The 23,557-nt window shown below is 56.8% G+C and overlaps 1 protein-coding gene across 3 annotated transcripts in view; it reads right to left on the bottom strand.

Annotated features, from left to right (window-relative positions):
• Positions 1-23,557, bottom strand: part of PHF21B (PHD finger protein 21B) — an 81,347-nt gene that overhangs the window by 9,178 nt on the left and 48,612 nt on the right. For all 3 annotated transcript variants that reach the window (XR_008664933.1, XM_055329045.1, XM_055329046.1), the window contains exons 3-7: positions 14,247-14,339; positions 11,479-11,826; positions 9,312-9,452; positions 1,260-1,311; positions 86-162 (exon numbers count right to left, since the gene is read on the bottom strand). Coding sequence is in view for 2 of the 3 variants with exons in the window: in XM_055329045.1 (XP_055185020.1) it covers positions 86-162; positions 1,260-1,311; positions 9,312-9,452; positions 11,479-11,826; positions 14,247-14,339 (711 nt within the window). In the remaining variant the exon portion in view is untranslated. The remainder of the gene's footprint in view (positions 1-85; positions 163-1,259; positions 1,312-9,311; positions 9,453-11,478; positions 11,827-14,246; positions 14,340-23,557) is intronic.

Genomic DNA, 23,557 nt, shown 5'->3' with positions numbered 1-23,557 from the left:
TCCACTCCCCGGGGCAGGTGGGGCAGGTGGGGGGGCCAGCCCGGGGGAGCCTCCCCGCCCGGGTGCAGACCCGCGGGCCCCTCACCTCGGTCTCCAGGAGGCCGCTGTAGGCAGGATTGGCTGTGCTTCTTCTCTTCCGCTCTTGGCGTTTGCTCTGGATTTCTGGAAAGGCCCGGACACAGCAGTTACCGGTTCCACCCTGTCCCGGGAACCCCGAGCTCTTCCTCTGCGAGGCCTGGCTGTCCCAGTCCCCTCCTGCCCAGCATCCCCGCCCCAGAGCGGCCCCCAAATTGCTCACTCGAGGCAGACAGAGGTGCTGGCTGCGGGCCGGAGGGTAGCGGGGACCCACTCTCGCCACGGGCTTCCCCGTGTGCCATCATCCCGCCCGGCCCGTCTCCCGTGGGCTGCCCGCTGGCTACGCACACCTGCGAGGACCAGGTACACCTGCCGCTAAGGTAGCCTCTGCCCACACGAACGGTCCCCCCTCTGCCTTCTTTCAGCTTTGCCTGCCGAGTGGAACCTGTGATCGGTTTCCCTGGCGCAGCTGTTTTGACATTTTTTTTTTTCCTAACTTGTCTTCTGGACCTAATTTCTCCTTCCAGATCCTTGCCGCCTCGTTCGTGTTCCACGTAAGGCACCCCAGAGCCTCCGGGGAGGCAGACAGGGTCCGCATAAATAAATGTCGAGGGTTTCACGGGTGTGGGGAGAATTTTTACAAGGAGGGTGATTTGTAAAAATCGTCATGACAGTCACGAGCGTATCAGCAGAGCTTTTTCGTCCCGGCGCTCATGGCAACGCTGCTAAGTTTCAAGGTGTCGTTCTCTCCTCGTGTGGCGGAAGAGGAGACCGAGGTTCAGGGTGGAGGGAGCTTGCCCGAGGTCACCCAGCTCTAAGCAGGATGATGGGGACTCAATCGCAGACTTTCTGATGTGACTGGGAGGGCCCAAGCCTGAGTGGTTAGCAAGTGGCAGGGCTGGGCTGTTGCTCCAGTGTCCCCCCCCGTCCCTTCACTGTGCTGTGTGCCACAGGGGAGCAGGGAACACCCGCGGTGCCTCCTGAGACCAGGAAGTGCCACGGTGGGCTCGGTGCGGACAGCCACGAAGCCAGGGAGAGAGCAGGGCGGCTTTCTTGGTGTTTTGCTGACAGCCTCTGGCATTTGGGACAGACGCCCCAGAAGGCGGCTCACTCATGGGCGCTGCCCTCCTCCGGCCACCACCCCGTGGCCACCACCCCAAGCCTGCCACCACGCACGTCCTTACCTTCCAAGTGTTCCGTGGTGACCAGGCCTAGAGCTACCATGAAGGCGATTTTCTGAGGGAAGGAAACAGAGAAGTGTTAACACCGCTGTGCACGTTCATTCATCCATTCATCCATTCAGGCAAAAAGTGTTTGCTGAGCACCTACTCATGGGGCCGGCTTCTCTCTTTTGGGTTTCCTTAGTTTTTACCTACTGTCTGTTCTCTGTCCCAGGACCTCCACCCAGGACCCCACCCTGCACCTAGGTGCTGTGTCTCCTTAGCTCCCGGGGGCTGTGCCAGACTCGCAGGCTCTCCTTGGTGGTGGTGACCTTGACAGTTTTGAGCTTGGGCTGGTCAGGTGCTCTGTGGGATGCCCCTCTGCCGCGATCTGATGGCTCTCGTGATTAGACCGGATCATGGGCTTGCGGGAGGAAGACCACAGAGGTGGCGTGCCCTTCCCAGCCCGCGTCTCCATCTCCGGGGGTGCGTTGGGGGTGCGTTATCAAGGTGACTCATCACACTGATGATACCTGGCGGGGGCGCCAGCGGGTCAGACGCCTCCATCGCAAAATCCCTCTTTCCCCATCCAGTCAACACTGTCCTCATCAACTGGCCGTGCACCACCCCCACGTAAGGAGCTGGGAATATGCTTTTTTTTTGGCCATGGAGACTAAAAAAAGAACTTCTGCATAGGAGAATTTATCATTTTTCTTTCTCAGTGTTTCGATTTTTGAACCTTAGCTCTACAGACTCAGGTTATAAAGCAAGTCACTAATGTCTTGACTATCCATTTATATATTTTCTTTTTTTAAAAAAAGTATTTTATTTATTTATTCATAGACACACACAGAGAGAGAGAGAGGCAGAGACACAGGCAGAGGGAGAAGCAGGCTCCATGCAGGGAGCCCGATGTGGGACTCGATCCTGAGTCTCTAGGATCACACCCTGGGCTGAAGGCGGCACTAAACCGCTGCGCCACTGGGGCTGCCCTTAAAGATTTTATTTATTTATTCATGAGAGACACAGAGAGAGAGGCAGAGACACAGGCAGAGGGAGAAGCAGGCTCCCTGCGGGGAACGTGATGCAGGACTCAATCCTAGGACCCCAGGATCACACCCTGAGCCCAAGGCAGATGCTCAACCGCTGAGCCACCCAGGCATCCCAAACTAATGTTTTATGTTAGTACCTGTAATTTCACCGTTTAATTAATTTATTTGAGATTATTATTACTTTTAAGCAGGCTCCATGTCTCACGTGGAGCTTGGACTCATCAGGACCCTGATACCTAGAGTTGTGTGCTATACCGGCTGAGCCAGTCGGGCGCCCTGCACTGTTTACATTTATTTATTCACGAGAGACACACACACACACAGAGAGAGAGAGAGAGACAGAGAGAGGCAGAGACACAGGCAGAGGGAGAAGCAGGCTCCATGCAGGGAGCTCGACGTGGGACTCAATCCCAGGTCTCCAGGATCAGGCCCTGGGCTGAAGGCAGCACTAAACCGTTGAGCCACCTGGGCTGCCCTGCTGTTTACACTTAAATTTTGACCCATTTGGAATTTGCCCTGGTGGACATGGTGTGAAGTAGAGATTGCTTTTATTCCGTATGGCTACGTCTCGTTTGTTCCAATTTCATTTATTGGAAATTCCATTGTTCCACTTTTCGCTGGTTCAAGGAGCCCCTTTAATCGTATAGTAAATTATCACGTGCACATGTGGTCGTTTTCTGTGTCTCTTCATCCGTTCCTACCTGCGTGGGACCTATGGTGGCGCCAGTGGGGTCATAGCCTTCCCTTTTCTTCTTGCTCAGGATTTCCCTGGCTCCTCTTGCTTATGGTGTCATGTGAAATTTGGAAACCATGAAGGAGACGGAGGTATATTTACTGGGATGATGTTAAGGTGATAAATTAACTCAGGGCATAATGACGACTTTGTGATATAAAATTTTCCTCTCCAAAACCGTGGTGGGCCTCTCTGTTCTGCCTTTGGGGGTTTCGAACTTACCCTCCAGTGGGTATTGACTGTTGCCAGTATGTTTATTCCTAGATTTTTTTTTTTAAAGATTTTATTCATGAGAGAGAGAGAGAGAGAGAGAGAGAGAGAGAGAGAGAGAGAGAGGCAGAGACATAGGCAGAGGGAGAAGCTGGCTCCATGCCAGGAGCCGGATGCAGGACTCTATCCCGGGACTCCAGGATTGCGCCCTGGGCCTAAGGCAGGCGCCAAACCGCTGAGCCACCCAGGGATCCCCTATTCCTAGATTTTTAAAAAGATTTTTAACTTACTCATTGAGAGAGAGAAAGAGAAGCACACACTCAACAAACTGAGCCACCCAGGTGTCCCTAGATTTTTTTTTTTAAGAAAGGTTGAAGGGAGGCAGAGGGAGAGAATCTCAAGGAGGCTCCCTGCTGAGTGTGGTGCCCAACATGGAGCTTGATCTTAAGATCCTGAGATCACAATCTAAGCCGAAATCAAGAGTTGCTCAAACTGAGCCAACTGGACACCCCTATTCCTAGATATTTAATCTTTCTGTTGCTACTGTAAATAGGATTATCTATAAGGCTTATAACAGGTTGCTCTGTGTTTCTGTGATGATCGACGTTTTACACTAACATGAACCCCACTGCTGTGCCAAAACCTGTCTGTAGTATTTTTTTTTTTTATTGATTCTCTTGGGTTTTCTACATCTTTGCAAATAGCAACTACCCGCTGTTCCTTTTCTTTCTTTCCACCTTTTTTTTTTTTTTACTTCTACACTGTTAAAAATAGCTCTCCTCCTCAATTTGTCAGCTTTCCATGATATTCTTTGACTTGCTGCAAAACAAACCTCAGCCACTACTGGCTGAGAGCTCACGTTGCCTCCCACCTCCCGTGCTCTCCCCGCGGGGTTACAGGTGAAGTCTTCGGACATTATCAGAGAACATAATAGCTACACTCTGACCTGACATCCTTATCCATTTCAGTTTCACTGAGCTGCCACCCCAGGGCTGCTCCCAGAGATCCCCAGCTGTCACTCAGCCAACTGAGGTTGAGCCAGGCCCACGGAGCAGCATTTCTCCAGCTCTTGGGCAGAACTGAAACCTCCTATGTGGAGCCTTTCAGTCCAAAGGCCAGCTTGGCTGGACATAAAAGCCTTGGCTCTTCTTTGTTTTCTCAGGAGCTTGTAGATGTGGTTCTACTGTATTCTGGATTTGAATGCTGTGTGGAAAAGCCAGAAGCCAGGCTGTTTGCCCTCATGATGTGATTGCTTTTGCCTGGACGCCTTCCAGATCCTTCCATTTCTGTTGCAGGCCAGTGGTTGTGCTGGGTTGTGTGGCAGTGTTGACCGTTCTCCCCTGGCGCACGTTCGTTTTCCCTGGTGCCTGGTACCAGAGACACAGTCCATGCAACATGCACATAAGTTGTCTTCAATTTTAGTAAACTTTCTTGAATTACTTAAAAAAAAAAAATCGAGAAGCATGACCACACCATGGAATGTGTGGTCCATAAATTCTCTCTCTGCTTACATGAATGCAAGACTAACAATTAATGTGGCCATGGAGCTGCCACAAAGGGCATTCTGGGGTCCAGTAGATTCAGCCAATAGTGGTCCAGGCTGTGGTTTGGGGCCACCTGGATTCAGCACTGCTTCTGGGCCCTGGGGCTGAATGCACGGTGGCAGGGACTCTAGGGACCCCCTACCCCCCAGTACTGACACCTTCCCTTCCTTGCTGGCCCCACCTGGAAAAGACTGGGCTGAGCAAATGCCAGCAGCATGGAGACCAAGCTCCCGCCTCCTGGCCCTCCATCCAATCTCCCCCTTCCTCCACAGGAGGTAACGTGACCCCATATTCACTTGGGGACAGAAATGGGAGCCAACTGCCTACACGGTATAGCCAAACCCATATCACCACAAGTCTTATGGGAAGTGTCACTTCCTCCACTCTGGGATCCCTCCTGGAAGCCTATACTTATACATCTGCTGTGTCCTCTTTGCTTGTCATTGTAGAGATCACTCTTCAATGTTTAAAAACTCATTCTTCCTTTTTAAATTTTTATTTTTAAAGATTTTACTTTACTTATTCATGAGAGAGAAAGAGAGAGGCAGAGACACAGGCAGAGGGAGAAGCAGGCTCCCTGCAGGGAGCCCAATGTGGGACTTGATCCCCGGACCTTCGGATGGCGACCTGAGCCGAAGGCAGATGCTCAACTGCTGAGCCACCCAGGGGCCCTTCATTCTTCCTTTTTTACTTGTGTGCACTTAGCTCACTTTTGCCTCCTCTGCCCCTTACTGTGTCTTCTGCTGTGTCTAGGGTCCCCTGAGCTCATCCAATTCCATTATTTTCACGATGGTTTTATTGCTTTTCCCTGAATAAATTCCAGCTCACACTTCATTCTCTCTGGTTTGGTGGCCACTTAGCCATCTCCTCCCTAAGCCTTAGCTTCTTCTTTAGTGGTGGTGATTTTACTGTTCTTTGAATTTATAGTAACATGTTGATTTTTCTTTTTTAATCTAGTGAGTATTCTTTATCTTATGGTAAAAAAATGCAAAAACTTGCCTGAGTATCCTAAACATACAAGTCGTTGCTACAGTATGCCACAAGATTAACTTCATCTTGAATAAACGCGAGCTCCAGATGCTGACTCTGTCAGCCTTAGTGGGGGCTGCTTCATGGATTCCAGAATTATGTCCACAGGGTCTTTTTGGGTACGACTCCTTCTTCTCCTTATTTTGCATTTTTGTTTTCTCTGCCTCCTGCTCACCTCTCCTTGGGCAGGACTGCCATCACCTCAGCCTTGGCCCCTTCTCTGGGGGCAGCTGTGGCCTCAGGCTCAACCTGGCTCCTTTCTGTCTTGGAGAACTCTGGGGACCTACTGCCATGTGTGAGCCACCCCCTCTCCTGGTCACCCATACCCGACTGTGGCCCCGGGGCCCAGTGGCCTGGGCATCAGTTCTGCTCACTGCTGATGTTTCTGGGACACAGCAATGCACAGCTGCATCTCTATTGTCTCTTCTTGTCACCAGCTAGACCCCAAGACCTGACCTTGACTCCACTTACCTGTACTCATAACCTCTGTCCTACCTCTGTCCTACCTTTTTCCTTAAGCATTCCTTTCTGACTTACCTCTTAACTCAGGCAAAGGAAACCCAAAACCAGCCCTCAGGGGATGGCCACTGCCCAGACTACCTGGACCATCTGACCTAAACCTGGCTCATGCCTGTGCAGATGGACCATGAGTGACTGTACTCCATTAAGGTACTAAAATTTTTGCAGTACTGAAATCTCTGCTCATGGAGGAGCCTCAGCCCCATTTACATGACATGCAATGTATGTACAGATGTGTTTCCTTAACACACATGCAAGATCTTATGCCCTCCTCTATGTACATATGATGACAAGCCTTCTCCATCTAAATATTCATCCTAACCCTAAACAAAAGGTAGCCATTCACCCTCTCTTGGATCTCTTTATTTGCTGCAAATAAAGTTTACTTTTTGAGACCACGCCACCTGGTGTATCTGACTCGCCAAGAAGCAAACTCATTTTCCATTAGATTCCTACATTTTATTTGTTGCTGCTGTGGGTTTGCAGGAGAAGGCTGCCTCCGAGTCAGAACCCAGAGCTGCCCATGATGGATTTGAGAAGGGGGGGCGGTGACTTGGTTATTTCTGAATTTTAGAAACATCTTTCTAGCTGCCGGGAGAATAGACAGGGAGGATTCCATCTGGGCATGGGGAGCCCCAAGTCTGGGGAGGGATGGGCAGGAACAGGGACATGGTAACAGGGATGGTGTGGAGGAAGGAGCATCTGTGTGCACAAGTCTTTTCCAGAGAGGTGACTGGGCCTGGGGCTGCCGTCAGGGTTTTCATGGGGCCGGGATCCCTGCTCTGGCTGCCCCCCTGCAAGGCACATGCTGATCTGAGGGTCAATCCCAGTGAGATGCTGCCCGAGGCCAGGACAACGGGTGGCACAGAAAAGGCCACAGTTGTGTCCTAAAGGCAGCCACGGACCTCGAAACAGGGAAGAGTGGACAGAGCCTTGGAGTCATCCTGGGGTGCTGGTAAACTCGATGTTCCTTTCCACCACCAGGCTGGCCCATTAGGGGCTGCTCGAGCTCCCAGCTGTGGCGTGCAGGGCTTGCACACACTGCCCTGGGAGCCACCAACTGTCCCATCTGATGAAGTTTCTGGGGCAGCGGCTGCTCGGGCATCAAGTGCTCCTAACTTGGGCTCTTCATGAACAGGTTCAAAGGCTGCCACAAAGCCCCGCGTCTGCACCACACAACTGCTCCCAGACCTCTTTAAAAAGAAAGTTTAATAAGGATTTTTACACCAGGACATGTTCTAATTACAAGTTCTATTTAAGTCATTACACGTATTTACACTAATTATGTAGTTAAATGTAATTATACTAATTGTATAAATGCACAATAACTGGCTTCGATGTACTTTGAGAGAACACAGAGAATTCACCCAGAAAACCTTGGAGATTGCAGTGGGTGCAACGTAACTCCACAGGAGGACAGAGGGGTGTGCACGTGGGAGCCTCGGGCTGCGAGCCGGCCTGGGGCCCAGCATGCACACAGCAGGGGCTCACACCGCCCCAAGGAATGGTGCCTGGGGCCACAGCCCAGACTTGGTTCCATTTCAGCCTCAGGGACTCGGAATCTCCGCAGGCTTTTTGGACACGTCAAAGGACAATAGTCAAGTCACTCTCCTGCTCAAAGATATTCCATGGTTCTCCACTGCCCAAGGAATAAAGATTCTCCTCCCCCCACCCCCGGCAGGCAGCATGCAGGTCCTCCAGGGTCAGGTCCTGACGCCTCTCTGACCCTGTGTTCAGAATTTCTCATGCATACGAGCTACCCGTGCTCCAAGCAGACCAGGTGGCATCCATGCAACTGCCCAGGCGGTGCCCTCTGTGCCCACGCCATCCCTTCCGCCTCCGCCCCAGCCCCACCTCTCCCCTGACCCTGCTGACCCCCCGCCCACCCCGTCCCTGTCCTTCCAGGTGCAAACACGCTCTCTCCTTCTCCCTGCACCTCCCAGAGCTCTGATTTTGTAGTTCTCTGAGGACGCTTGAGATTTTTTTTTCACCAAAGCTGAAGTCCCAGTGCTCATGCCAGGAGCAGTGAGTGTCCCCTCGGGCCAGGTCTCCACCCATCCCACCTCAGGGTCCCTACCCTCACCACGGAGCCTGGCGCGGAGCAAACTCTATGACACATCTGACGAATCAATGAAGGGATGAATGGATGAAAGACTGACTTCTTTCCATAATGACAGCATGTTGATAAAAAGAATCATCAAGAGCCCCGGGAGCCCACACAGGGGCCTCTTCTGCCACCGAGGTGAGGTGGTCAGGGAAGGCTGCCTGGAGGAGAGGATGCCTGAAATGAATCTTACTGTGGGATGAATAAGAATTTGGTAGGGACAGAAAAGGGGGCCGGGTGAGGGCAGCTGCAGGGAGAAAGGCCCAAAGGGTTGACTCTGGCGTAGGACGCAGAGGCTCCAAGCAGGAACACGAGAGCGGTTGCCCACTAGGATGGCGCCACGAGGACCTACCTGTCTCGCCACCATCATTGGAGATGGAGGAGGTGGTACTAATGTGCAATTTCTTGAAAGTTCTACAGGTACTTTCAGGAGTCAGCTGCATCTCCCGTGTCAGCCTTGACTGCCGCTGACTTCCAAGGCATTTGAGGTCCTGCTCTCCCCACCCTCAGCCGCTCATGAGTGGCCACGGGCAGGGAGAAGGGGCAGGGCCATGTGCTGCCAGGAGGAGCCCTGTCCCCTGACGGGGGAGACCCTGACCCATGGGATCCTCCCCACCACACCACGAGGAAGGAAGAATTACCACTCCTATTACAGACGTAGAAACTGCTAGTAACGTGGCCACACGCGATGCAAAGCCAGGCTCCTGGTTCTAGAAGCTGGGCTAACCCTTGCATGTTGTGAGCAAATCTGTGAGGCGCAGGGCCGGGGATCCAAGGCTCCCTGAGCAAGTCCCCCCAACCAGGAGCTCCCACTGAACAGGGCAGCTGTGCCCTGCACCGTTGTCCCCGCCTTCTACGGCGACCTCCAGGTCCCAGCCACCCTACCTCGGGGTTCTCCTGGCTTGGGGGTCGGTCCTCCTTCTTCTTTTTGGTCGCCTGAGCTCCCTGAGATGGCTCTTCCGTGGGCGGCCGTGACTCCCCTGCGCTCTCCGGCTGTGTCTGCACTTGAGGCTGGATGATGATGACCTGGAAGATGTGGTACTGAGGGTGAGGGTGAGGGTGAGGGGTGGCAGCTGGGGAGCGAGAGGGGAGCCAGGAGGGCCAGAGGGGTGGGGGCCTCAGAAGGTGGGATCGCAGAGGCGTAAGGAGGCTGGCACCAAGCTCTCTAGTCCTCGGGGCGCCTGCACCCCGGGCGTGTGCCTCCAGATAGCCCTTTACACGAGGGTCTGCATGAGACTGAGCCCGGTTTAGGAACCAGAGGGGCTTGGGCTCAATCCTGTGTTACTGTCACAGCTTGGTGAGGTCATTTTGCCTCCCTGAGCCTCAGCTTCCTTGCAATCCTACCTCCAGGGAGGTCAAGAAGATCCAGGAAGCGAAGACTCAAAAGAAGTTGGTTTCTTTATCTCTAGCTCAAGTGCAGGTAAACTGAGGCCAAGAGGGCTCAGATTTGCCACTTGGGGTCATGAGGGCTCTGAGTGCCTGCCCAGCCTGTCCCCTCCCAAGCCTGCCCCTCGGGCGCCCAGGCCATCGTGTCTGAGACCCTCAAACCTGGCCTGGGGTGGGGAGGTGGGGGTGGTAGGGCCACCCGGTCAGAGTGGCCCCACTTCAGCCAGCTGTCATCGGGGTTCCCAGCTCTCATCTGGTTTGATCGAAGGGTCTGAGGCTGAGAGGTCCGAAAGCAATGCATGCAGCCCAGCCCCTCCCTGGGCCGGACTTCCCTCCATCGGTGGCTCAACTACTTTATTAATTTTGGGGGCGAGGGATTGGGAAGGAATCATCATCTTTCATGAATCCAGGGGAAGGAATTCACCAGGAGCAGTCAGCCAGGGTCTCGCCCAAGCCAGGAATAATTGGAACTTGTATTTTCTTTCCCCCCTAAGAACGTGACTGTCTTGTGAATTTGAAGCTCCTAAACAGGAAGAAAAAATGCATCTGTTTTGCTGCCGGCTTAAGGGAGGGCTCTTTGTTCGCCTTTGTATCACAATTTTAAAACCCCAGAATTCTCTGGATGGAAAAAAATGCCCCTCTTTATATTCATGGGAAGAAAAACATTAAGATCCCCAGTAGAAAACAGGGCAAAAAATATCCTCAAACAAGTCACACAGAAGGAGACAGAATTCTTGAAAAGTATGGGGGAAAAACATTCAAGCTTCATAATAACCAGAGGAATTCAACTTTGAACAGCAAGCATCTGTTTCAACCGATTAAATGAGCAAAAAGTGTTGAAAGTGACAGCACTGAATGCTGGCGAGCTTGCAGGGAAAGGGGTACGTGCATCCCCCGAGCACCTGCTGAGGGCCCTCTGGGGACCGGGCATGCTCCTGAGGCACACGTCACTTCATCCGAGCACGTCCTATGGTAACTGAGAATCCCTGGGGCTACTGAACATGGGTGGAATGGCCCAGAAGCACAATACTCCCAGAAAAACACCGTGGGCAGTAACATCCAGGGGCTCAAAAGTGGAGCACCAGCTTGGAGGCTGGAAATCAGGAGGGACGCTGGCCACAAAGAGAGGGGTGGCCTGGCAGGCCCCGAAATGGAGACAGAGGAAAGGAGGCTACAGAGAAGAAGCCCCGAAAGCTCAGGCCTCACCGTTACCACTGAGCTCAGTTTCCATGTGAAATCTCAGTGGCCAGAAATCACAGATTTTCCATTCGGGCACCTGGCACCCACCAAAGGCCTCGACTACCCAACTACCCCAGCCAGAGACCGACCGCCAGGCCTGGCCTCCTCCAGGCATTCACCCGGCCACCCATCTTCACTGGTTAATTATTCCAGAACAAGGTCATGCACTCACTGACCACCCATTCTTTCTTCCACTGGTATGAACACAGCCATGTGTTCCCTCCGTCACACACCCGTTCACCTGCCGATTCACTCAGCCCACCAGCCCTCCAACTGCGGGTCACCCCTGGGCAGCGACTGCTCAGTCGTTCCTGGGTCTGCGCCCCATTCATTCCAGAGGCTCCTCAGTCCTCCTGCCATGCACTCATGCGCTCTGTTCGGGCCACCACCCCCCACCCCCGCCCCGCGAGTGCAGCCACGCACCCACCTTCTTGTCGGCACTGATGAGGAGGGGCTGGACCTTGACGCTGTCGCTGACCACAGACACGGTGGTGCTGGGGGCGATGGCGGCATTGCTGGGGGCGGTGGAGATGATGGCATAAGCCACCCCGGCACTGCTCAGGGGAGAGGCGATGGCGGCGGGCTCAGCGAGGGCCTGGGGCTGGCTGCCGGGCGCTGGCACATGGCTCACGGTGTTGTTGGCGGTGGGGAGGGCTGGGCTGGGGTTCTTGATACTGACCACGGTGGCCTTCTGGAACGTTGGGGGCTGCTTGGGTGGCCGGTCTCGGCCCGGGGTGACGGGGAGGCTGTCTGGAATCAGAGTCTTTGGCCTAACCTGGGGAGGGAGGAAGAGGTGCACTGTCAGACAGACACACAACCAGGCGGTGGGGTGGGGGGCGGCGTGCCCAGCCTGGGCACCGATGCCTCGCATGTTAGGGGTGAGGGGACAGCAGGGGAGAGGCCATGGGCTCAACTCTGGGTCAAGCCCCTTCCTGCTCAACTCAGATGAGATGGAAGAACAGGGAAGGAGGGTGATGGGAAAGCTGCACGTGGACCGGTCAGATGTCCTCTGACTCCAGTCACAGAGCAGCGAGCTCCCTCTGATGTCACAAGTCCGCAGAGCACTGTCATTGGGGAGGAACCGGGAGGGGTCCTGGGAGCTCCTCCATCTGGGTGGGGCTCCCGTGGAAGCCATCGTGCTGTGAGCCAGAGATGGCCTGTCACTCTGAGAGACCCACACGCAATGAGTTACAGCAGGTGCAGGCAGCTATGATGGGGTTGTGGCCAGGGCTCAGACAGCTGGTGGATCCTGCCCTCGCCCCTGCCCCAGGACCTGTGCGGTCTCGGGCACACACCCCCTCTGTGCACTAGGGGTCGAGAGAACCCACAAACAGCTGCGTGCATCTCCACTGTCAGCTGTCACCAGCATCCCAGCATTCCTGCAGCCAGAAATGAGTCTTGCGCCAAGCCCGTGAGATCTGTGCTAGTGCCACCTTCTCAGGGACAAGGAGACAGAGCGGACTGGCCCGGGTCTTACTTTATTTGAGCCCCACGGTGACTGCACCGTGAAGCAGGTATATTGGCCTATCCCACAGATGAGCAAATCGAGGCCTGGAGAGGAAGAGATGTACCTGAGGAGGAAAACAATGCCCTGGCTGTCGCTGGTGGGGAAGCGGGACTTGCACTCGGGGCTTCCACAGCCTGCCTAGAGTTAGTGCAAGCTGGTAGTGCGCTGTGGGCCCACCCATCACCCCATCCATCGCCAGTGACCCCAGTGGAGGGAGGGATTTGGGGTGGCTCCCACAGGGCTCTGTGACCTGGAGCAGGTCAGCTGGGTGCAGCGTGCCCCTCAGTCAAGCTGGCATCATGTCTGCCCACTCCTCACTAGTGTCCGCCAGGGAGCCGGCCTCAACTGTGTCCTTCCCTCCCCACGCCGAGTTGTATGATCCTGTCCTGCTCTGTGTCCTTGGCACGTGGGGTCAGGGTCAGAGCCTCCCACAAACACCAATACTGAATGTGGGAGCCTGGGATGGCCACCAGCGTGGGGACAGCCGCGCTCTGCTGCAGAGGCGGGGTGGGGGCAGGTGGGGCAAGCAGTGGTCAGTGCGCAGCCAAGCTGTGATGTCCAGTTCAGGTCTAGGGCGGCCGCGCTGTGCTGTGGGCTCCTTCCTGGTCACTCCGGGTCTGCCCATGTGCTCTGGTTCACACTGGCCGGGCAACACCACAGAATCCCAACTCTGGATGTGGGTGAGCCGTGCCCAGACTGGAGGGCCTGGGCTCTGAACAGGTGAGGCTCCAACCCAGAGAAAACCTACTCGGGAGGACCCCGAGCTCATGACTTTCAGCCGGTGCCACCTGGAGAGGAGATGCGTGCAGACCAAGGCCAGATGTCCTCCTCCCACAGGGACCTCGGGGGCCCTTTCCTGCCCTCCATGCTCTCTCCCTTCTGGGGCCCTGTTGGGAGTCAGCACAGGTGGGCAGCTGGAAAAGGCTGCACAGGACAGGAGCTGCCCTTCATCATCCTCCAGCACGGGGCATCGGTTAGGAGCTGCCTCTGCTTCTGAAGCCAGCAGGGCAGGGCGTACCCAACGCTCGCTCAACAAGGCTGAGTGCTGGTGAGCCACCAGTAGGCGTTTGCTTTGCACCAGGCGTGGCTGTAAAGGCTCTGTGCCATGTGATTCATCCTCACAGCCACCGAGGAGGCACCTGCGCCAGCCCCTCTGCAGGAGAGGAGCCTCGGCCCAGGAAGGTCAAGAGGCCGGGTGACTTGTCCCAAGTGGAGCCTGGTCAAGGACACCGGGGACTGAACCCAGGGCGCATGGCTTAGTATCTTGCTGCCTCCCTAAATGAATCATCTTGTGCAGAGGTTCTTGCGCTGTTTGGACTGTGACCCCTGGTTCAAAATCTTTACTACCTCATGACCCAGTCTAGAAACGAGTTATTCAAGAAACAACGCTGACGGTGCATCTTGATTATTTTCTGTTCTATTCTAGTCCAGCTTTGTTTATTCTGCTAAAGAAAAAAAAAATCCTAGTCCTGACCCACTGAGATGATTTTCCAACTGCTCGTTGTAAAAACTGGGTTTACTTGGAATGTCTGACTCTTCTTCTGACGGGCAGAGGAGGAGGCAGGAGGGGGAAGGGACGCACCCAACAGGTTCTTGCCCACCATGGCTAGGGCCCACCTAAACCTGCAGCGCTTGAGGTGCTGGGGACAGACAGACAGATCCCCCGGGCCCACCCACGAGCTGCTTACCTGAGGTAGCACCGCCGCTCCTTGCCCGGCCAACCTCTGCAAGGAGCTGACCTGAGGACCCGTGACAGGCACTGCAGTGATGGCTCCCAAAGCCTGGAAGACAGGAGGGGATGCTGAGCCGGGACCGGGGACATTTGCACTGAGGCCACCAGGGCCGCCCGGCAGGTGTGCAGCTCTCACCCCAGACGCAGCAAACTCGGCTCTTCTCTTTCTCCATCAGGAGTTCACGACAACAAAAGCATGTTCCCGTCATGCAGGAAATTTTGGAAACCAGAGAAAGAAAGGATGGCACTGTTCAGAAGATACTTAGCCCTGTAGCAGCTCGGCTTCCTTTTTACAAGTTTTTTTTTTTCTTTTTAAATATTGATACCCGTCTACTGAAAACCAACAAAAATGAACGTTAATCCATACCTTGCACAGTTGTTTTTAAAAACAACAAACATAAAGCCAAAAACCAGCAAACTAGAGAAAAAAACCCACAGGAGAAAAATCTCTGGGACCCTAGGTTAGGCAAAGAGCCTTAGGTATAACACCAGCAAAACCCGATCCATATGAGGACAGATGAACACACGGGACTACAAAAGAATTTAAAAGCTCCTGAAGCTTAAGTGTGAACACAGTGAAAAGCCCCAGACTGGGAACACACACTTGCAAGTCACCCGTCTGATAAAAGACTGGCATCCCGACTCTCTAGAGGACTCTCAAACCACAATCGTCGGAGAACCGCTCAGTTAACACAACTGAACACGAGATTTGAACAGAGACTTGACTAAAGACGATACACAAATGGCAAATAAGCCCCTGAAGAGATGCTACAGAGCGTTAGTTATTAGGGGAATGCGAATCAGCACCACACTCAGGTACTACCCCTGCCCCTGCCCACCTACTACTGCGCTGGTTCCACTTGAAATCCAGAGCTGGTGACCACGGAGAGCAGCTCACCCGCTGCTCCTGGGGACATAAAATGGTAAAACAACATGGACCAACAGCTTGGCCGTCTCTCAAAAAGTTGAAAATACCGGGACACCTGGGGGGGTCCGCAGCTGAGCATCTGTTTTTGGCCCAGGGTGTGATCCCAGGGTCCTGGGATCAAGTCCCACATCGGGCTCCCCATGGGGAGCCTGCTTCTCCCTCTGCCTGTGTCTCTGCCTCTCTCTGTGTCTCTCATGAACAAATAAATAAAATCTTAAAAAAAAAAAAAAAGCCTGAAGTCCTGGGCTGCCAGGCCCGGTCCCTCCAATTCCTGCTTCCAGGAATGGTGGGTTTGGTCCCAGAACGCCCAAGTCACCTGCCACCACCACCATCGTCTGTTTCCCCTCCTGCGCCAGGCAGGCTTCGGGCCCCTCCAAGCCCCATCTACTCACTTCTCTCCAGGTCCGCTCCCAGACTGCGTTATTCCACGTCCTTATAAAGCTTTAATTAACAAGCTGAAAAGACGTTTTATCTGGCAGGGGCTGACCTTTCTGCTCCGCGTCAGAATTTATCGATAGCAGCAGAAACAATCATCTCAGTGGCTCTTTCACGAGCACCACATAGTTTATAGCCACGCTTCCGTCAAGATAAATGAGCTCCTTACGACGACACTTACGGCTCTAAGCATCTTAATAGGAAAAAAAAAAAGGGACCATAAAAGTCAAAGATAACTTCAAATATTTTCCTGCATCGGCGGAGTCCCCGGGGCAGCCTTGGAGAAGCTCCCACAAGGTGAGACAGGTGTCAGGTGTCGTGGCTGCTCCTACACATGCTGGGGACCAACCGGCTCTGACACCAGCGGCGTGCAGCCCCCTGGCTCTCTAGGCCCACTTCCTGCAACAGGAAGGGGTCCTGCTGCTCGGGGCTCGTGAGGGGCAGAGGGAGTGGGTACTGTGGGGTCCACATGGTGAGTGTTAGGAGGGGTGAGGGGGTCCAACCCACCAGCTTGCCTGGAATCGGGGAGGGACAGGACTCACGGCACCAGCCCGTCCAGGTACCAATCCTGGAGCGGTTCTGTTTCTTGTTGGGCAAACCTGGGGAAGCCTCATCTGCACCTCCTGACTCCAGGACGGGGCATACATACTTGCCTTCACCCTCAATCAGAGTACAATACCCCGGGGCCTGGTGGCGTGAGACAGTAGAGAAGGAAACCAGCGCCATGGGTCTCGGGCTTCCTGCCTCTGTCCCCATCAACGGGTTTCCTTCTGTGTCAGAGGATAGACAGTGGGGCCAGTCTGCCTGCTGGGCTTCCCCTAAACCTGGGCCTGGGGGAGCCTTCAGGCCATGCCCCTGCTGGGCGACCGTGCTTTCATCCCTGGCTTGTGGCTGGTCCCGCTCTGGTGGCCAAGACCCTCCCCGCCATGGCCTCCCAGGACCCTGGGCAGCAGCAGGTGTCCCCTACCCCCCATAGGGAACCCCCTTCACTCCCTTGTTCGTTCAGCAGACCTCCCAGAGCCCCCACTGGGTAGCCCTGGGAACCAGGTGATGGCCCAGCCTCCCGTCAGCTGCTCCCATCCCAGCCTCTGACCTGGTGGATCAGAACCCACTTGTGCATCTCTGCTCCCCTGCGGGATGGCAGCTTCTGGAGTCCAGCCCAGGTCGCGGTGGAGCAGGACCTTAGGGAGAGCATGGGACGGAGGCCCTCAGACAAGCAGGGCCTCAGGCCTCCAGGGTCCAACCAGGGACCCTGCCAGTGCCGCTCGGGGAGCTGCCGAGGGACGGGGGCTCTTCCCTCACACCTGCAAACACGGCCACCCAGAGTCCCACTGTCACTCTCCCCACACGTGCAAACCTGCTCCCCAACCTCGGGGCCTTGGTTCTAGTTCCCACACCCAGAGCGACTCGAGACCTCACAGAGCTGCCCTCTCCGTGGCACCAAGGAGGTTTTTGAGGTGGCCCGTCCAGGCCATGTAAATGTGTTCCAGAAGCAGACAGAAGCCCAGTCGTGGGGGCTGGCCCCCCTCCAGGCCTGGAGAGGGGTAGGTGTCCACAGCAGGTGTCTGCTGGTGCCTTCCACCTGGCCCACGGGCAGCAGGGCGGAAGACGGGCAGCCACAGCCAGCAGCACAAAAAGCACCAGAATCGATGGAGAATCCAGTGCCACCAGCACGCAGGGCCTCGGTGGCCGGCTGCCTCTCCATGTGCCATGGCCCCCAGGACGGTGGTGGGCACGGGATAACAGTGAGCTCCTCCCCAGGCCACTTCAGGGACAGGGCGGACGGGGAGGAGGAGGGACAGCCGGCGGGAGTGCTGGCCGGGGCGCGGGGCTGTGTGTCCATGGCGTGGTCAGAGGCCAGCGCCAAAGGTAACCCTGTGAAGGGGACCGAGACGAGGCCGGGTCATAGGTGGACCCCTAAGGACCTCGGAATTCATCCCAGGTGCAGTGGCCTCGCGGAAGGACAGAGGCCACAGAGGGACAAATATTTCTGCAATGCACGACTGTCCTCTCCTTATTTCACCCTATGTGCTCCAAAGGGCGTCACCCAGTGGGGCTGAGGTTCTCTGGGCACCCGAGCGCCAGGGCCAAGGCCCGTATGGGGCCCCCCACAGCTTCTGCCCAGTGGATCCAGAAGCAGGAGCTGCCCCGGAGCCCGCCTGCCCGAAGCCAGGCCCATCCCCTGTGACCTCCGTCTGGGAGGGTGACGTCCAGGAGGGGACACGGGTCTGGAACACTCTCTGGCGGGCCAGAGTGCCAAGTGCAGCTTCGAGAATAGCAGGGAACTCCTCTCCAGCAACTGGGAACGCGCTGAGCTGACGGAGCCGGCGGCCTGCTCCCCGCGCCTTCCGTGGCTCCCACCTCCCCCGAGCTGGGCGACAAAGTGGGGCAGCTGCCCCAGCCTCCAGAGCCACCCAAAGGCCCCCAGGAGGGTGGCCTTCCCCGGCTGGATCTTCCTCACATCTTCAGAGAATGGCTGTGATGTGGGGCACACGTAACAACAGAGCTCTGACACCGGGAAGCACCAATAAATATTAAAATAAGACAAGCAGCACTTTTGGTGTCTTGTGAAACCAGTTTATTACTCACCGGTGGAATCCGCCCGCCGCCTTCACTGCTGTGGGGAAGGGCTCAGGTCGGGCCTCCCCGCGTGAAGCCAGCGTGGGGCCCCCACGAGGCCCGGTCATGACCACCCACCTGGCCTGGTGCCCCCGCACCGGCCCCCACTGGCCCCAAGCTCGTCCACCCTGGAGTCACTGTCAGGGGCCCCTTGGGGTTTGTGCAAACATCCCCGTGTTTCTGCTGCCCTGACCTGGGAGTCCCTGCTCCTCCCAGACCGTGTCGTCGGTGTCAACACCTGTGACCGGGCACCCACCCCAGAGCAAGGGTCACAGCCGGGGCCAGCCACCCTGTGTGCGCAGCTCACTCCCCTGCCGGCTGGGGTCAGGCCAAGCATTCTTCTCACCTCCTGTGTCTGAAGCAGGTGGAGCCAGACCCACCCCTCCCTGTTCCAAGGACCAGAGGGGAGGGTGGAGGCACCCCGCCCAGGGCTGCAGGGGTGGGCTCCTCCGCTCAAAAACATGCATCCAGGACCAGGGCAGCTTGGGACACGGAAGAGAGGGAGAGGCCAGTGTGCAGACGGTGGCGATGGGGTTGTCTGATGAGGCAAAGACATGCATGCCCAGGTCTGCAGGGCCCCTTCTGGACACACACCCCGGGGCCACGCGTGCCTCATGCTGGGGACACAGCTGGGAGCGGGTGCACACCACCACCTGCCTCGGGGAAATCGGACTGTCCATGGGCAGGGGACGGGTCAGCTGTAATGTCCTTGCGATGGAGAACGTTCTCCGGCTCCCAGCAGCCAGACGTACACGAGTTGGCACAGGGCCTGGGGACACGGCCCTGGGTGACACCCACTGGTGCTTCACGCCACCTGGTACCATTCACACCTAGCAAGCACCGCACGACGGCGTGGTTCGCTGATGTACAGGAAACACGCAAAACTGATCCATGACTGTGGCTGCCCTGGGGGGGGTGGGGCAGGGAGGGGAGAGGGGGTGTGCAGGACCCTACTTCCTCCGCAGGTTTCACCTCTTCACAAAACGATCAGAGCCATGGGATAAAAGGTCCATTTATGGGGCCCCTGGGGGGCTCAGTGGTTGAGCGTCTGCCTTCAGCTCAGCGTAGAACCCCGGGGTCCTGGGATCGAGTTCCATGTCAGGCCTCCTGCATGGAGCCTGCTTCTCCCTCTGCCTGTGTCTCTGTCCCTCTCTCTGTGTCTCTCGTGAATAAATGAATAAAGTCTTAAAAAAATGCCCATTTATTCATTTCAGCAGAGGGCATATGGAGATTCATTATAAAACCCTTTGCATATCTGTAATTTAAAAGTAAGCATAAAAGGAGGCAGAGAGGGGTCTGTACAGAGGGGAAGAAGGAAGCCTTCCTGGAGGAGGTGGTATCTGAGTTGGGCCCTGAAGGATGGACCAGAATGTTCAAGTGGGTGGCCAGGTAAGTGCACGGTGATGAGGAGGGACAGGTGGGTGGTGGGAGGGGCAGGGCACCAGTAGCAGGGACATGGAGGGGCTCTAAGCACTGGGGGCTGGACCGTAAAGCCAAAGGTGGGCAGTGAAGGAGCAGTGGAGGGCCAGGCAGGGCCTTGAATGCCACACCCAGGAGCTTGGCCATCCCTGGGGGTGAGGGGGAGCCATGAGTTACTGTAGGCTCCTGGATGGTATAGCCAGGGCAGGAAGGGGAGGCCAGGAGGTAGGTAAGGTGTGGACAGTGAGCCATGGGGGAGCCCTTTGGGGCAGACAGGAGGCTGTAGGTAGGTGGGTCTCACCTCTTGTGACTTGATGGGACTGGGGGCTGGCATGTCCCTCAAGGGGCGGAGCTTCCGAGCAGCCCCAAGTGGTGCGGAGGCCCGTTTAGACCTGCCCCCAGGACTGGCCGTGTTGTGAGGCTCTTGCCCAGGGGCACCCACACCTGCCGACGCTGCCCTGGGCACCCTGTGTCTCCCGGGGCCCAGGCGGTGGTGGGTCCCCGGTGGGTGTGTAGCAGCTCCGGGGAGACAGGAGCCCACGGGGACTCGCAGGAGACTGTGACACTGGGTTTTTAAAAACAAGCCCACTTTTCTGAAACTAACCAGTTAGCTTCTCCAAACCCCACTGGGAGTTTTCTGCAGCTCGGACCCAGGGACACTGCACACACTGCGCCTCCGAGCAAACCCACTTCCTGAGAGCGTCGCGGGGGAAACTGTCCAGCTCCTGCCTGCCTGGGTCCCGGTGACCCTGACCGAGCGGGCCAGCCGAGGCAGGCTGCCCAGGGCCACTTAACCAATGCAGAGGTCCTTCTGGGGGAGGTCGTTCTTAATCAGAAAGGCCCAGAAAACTCAAGTGGCTACTCTGCGCTGACATTTAGAACCCCCTCTCAGCAGCCTGTGTTGCAAAGTGGTTTCATTAACTTGAAAGGGTGTAATTTTATGCTATTTAGTAGGAAATACTCTAAATGGCATCGTGGACTGAGGACTGGGGGCTGTGATCTTGAGGGTGAGTCAAAAAAAAAAGCAGCCTCCAGTCCCTGGCAACCACAGGTGGGGGTGGGGGTGGGGCCTGCTGGCAACCTCCCCACAGCTGGCGGCCCCCCAAGCCGCTGCGCCTGTGCTGTGCTTCTGGGTGTCCGTGACACCAGCTACAGCAGCTGCGTCACATCAACAAAACTGGGACAGAAGTGCCATTTCAGGGAGCACGCTCAGAAGGACAGAAGCCAGCCAGGACCCAAGCCCAGGACCCCGCCCCGGGCCCCCCTGCCCACCTGGCCCGGCAGGTGGCCCTGCTCCCTGAGATGGTAGCCGCTGGCTAGAAGGCCTGCCGGCCCCCTCTGGGGGGGGGGTCCCCTCGGGGAGGAGTGTGGCCCCGTGAAGATGTGGCCTCGCAGTCGTGGACAGGGCCGGATAGGCCTGTGGCACAGAGGCCCCAGGGACAGCAGCTGGAGCCTCACACCCGCAGGGAGAACCTGGGGCTCCTGACCCTTCCTGTCCTCAGTCCGCCGGACCCTGCTGTGACCCAGAACGTGCAGGAGGGAAGGGGGGGGCTCGTCTCCACGGCCGGCAGGAGAGGTGCACGGGGGCCCCAGGCCAGAGGCAAACACGGAATGGTTGCTGCCCACCCGTCCCCGGGCCTTGGTCCTCACAGACCACCTGTCCCTGTCCCCTCGCCACAGGCCGCCCTGCTATCAGGGATGTGGAGCACCTGTGTGTGCTCCTGCGCAGGAGGCCCCAGAGCAGCTACCTGGGCCCCTGGATCCCGAGGCCGCCGCCAAGCGCACATCTACAAACATCACAGCGACCTCGGAACCCGATCCACGGGAGTACTTCCAACGGCTCAGACCCCGGGAAACGCAGCAGCTGGTCAGGAAATCTAATTTCCACATGTGATCCGCGGACGTGCGCTCCCACTGGCCTCGGCCTCACCACCCTGCCAACCCCGACGCCCCGGAATCTAATTTAGGGCCGCACCTCTGCACGGAGCCCCGGGAAGCACTCCTCTCTCTCTCGGAGTGAGGCTCCCGTGGGCAGTGACCAGACGCCCCTGGCTTCCTGAAGGGTGGGGGGGACCACTGTGTGAAACAGAGACACCAACTGCTTACAGCGAATGGTGCGGAGCTCAGCTTGCAACTCGATGGGTGGGGACAAACGTCTACACCCAAGTAACCACCACCCAGACCAAGATACAGAACCTTTCAGCAGCCCAGAGGCTCCTGAGCGCCCCCCACAGGAGGGCCACACATTGCCCCGAGGGTTCTCACTCGGGGAGCAGGACCCCATGTGGACTGATGCAAGCAAGGCAAGGTTCCCACCCAGTCTGCGGGGGTACGGGCTCTCAGCGGGTGCTGGGCCAGGATGTGAACACAGACCTGGAGGCGCTGGCCGGTGAGCCTGCCCCCGCTGGCCCCCCACTCGGCACCCACCGAGTCGGCACAGGCGGAGGAGGATGTGAGGTTCCTACCAACAGGGAAGGGCGTGGGGGTGTGGTTTGATGGTAATGAAGCCCCTCTGTCGCTAGCTGGTGTCCCCGAAAGACTCTGGGAGATGAGTTATCAGGACCCCGAGGGATGCTTGGATGATGAGGAGGTAGCGAGGAGAAGTGACCTGCCCCAGGTGGCGGTTGGTGAGAGATGGTCGGGAGGGGGCCCTGGCCCTCAGGCTTCAAGTTCACAGTCCTCCCACCACCCTGCCCCCACCCATCCCTCTCTTCCTCCCAACCCCGTTCCACAGGATGAGACCCGGATGTGGGGAGGGAGGGAGGACACACAGAGGGGCTCAGCGTCACCCACACCAGCTTGGCCATCTCAGACATGCTGGGGACTGAACAAAAAACACGGTGCCTGGCATACAGGAGGCGCTAATAAAGGCACGAACCAAACCCCTTCCCCCCTCAGGTACGTCCCGACACCAGCCTATCTAGAGTGGGGCAGAGAGGAACCGTGACACCTGGTGGCAGCACTTCAGGACCTGTGAGGTGATGGCCATGGTGGGGTCACACTAGGTGTCACTCTTCTGCACGTGGCCCCGTGTGGCAGGAGGGGAGGGGCTCCAGGGATCTCTCATGCCAAATGGAAACAATCCTGGTGCCGCCTCCACCTCAGAGTGGCCCAAGACCACTGCCTCATGTCCTGACTCAGTTTCCCCATCTCTATGAGGGGCTCACCAGCATCTAGAGGAGACGGGCAGGCCGATCACCAGAAGGTATCTTCTGACCCTGACACCGATGAGCCAGGCCTCGGGGAGGGAGTGTGGTGGGAGCGGTGACAGCCTGGCCACAGGGCATTCCAGGTACCAGGTGCGGTGATGGGCCCCGCAGCTGTGTCTCAAGGCCGGCGCTGAGCCGACATGCTCGTTTTGCAGGAAATAACCCCCTACCCCCACCTCTTAGTCCCATCTGATCCCCATTCCTTCCCTGACCAGTTTCCAGATGCCAGACCCACTGTAGGCCGAGCGGGCTCACCCACCCAGGTCACGTCCGGGGAGCACCCCACCTTGCGGAGCCCTGCCTCAGGGAAGGGCGAGTGCACAGGAGGGAGGCTGGCTGCAGCATGCCATGCTGGGGTGTGCTAAAGCCCACCCAGAACCCAGCTCTGGCCTCTCCACCTCCCCACCTGCCCAGGATGACCCATCGGCCTAGGGGACGGGGGCAGGTTTGTCCGGGGGCACAGGCACAGGGCCATGCAAGCTTGCTGGGGACACAGGCCCTCTGCACCACTCCCTCCAGGTTCTGTTCAGCCCACAGGACATTTCTCAGGAGCACTAGCATCCCCTTTGACTCTGCGGGCGACAGGAAGGGGCCAAGGCCATCTCGGGGGCACTTCTGTGCCACACGGACGTCCAGGCTAACCTTTATACCCCACAG

This window comes from Nyctereutes procyonoides, unplaced genomic scaffold (genome assembly GCF_905146905.1).
Source record: "Nyctereutes procyonoides isolate TBG_1078 unplaced genomic scaffold, NYPRO_anot_genome, whole genome shotgun sequence".
Lineage (NCBI taxonomy): Eukaryota > Metazoa > Chordata > Mammalia > Carnivora > Canidae > Nyctereutes > Nyctereutes procyonoides.
This window is presented reverse-complemented; position numbering and strand designations above follow the sequence as displayed.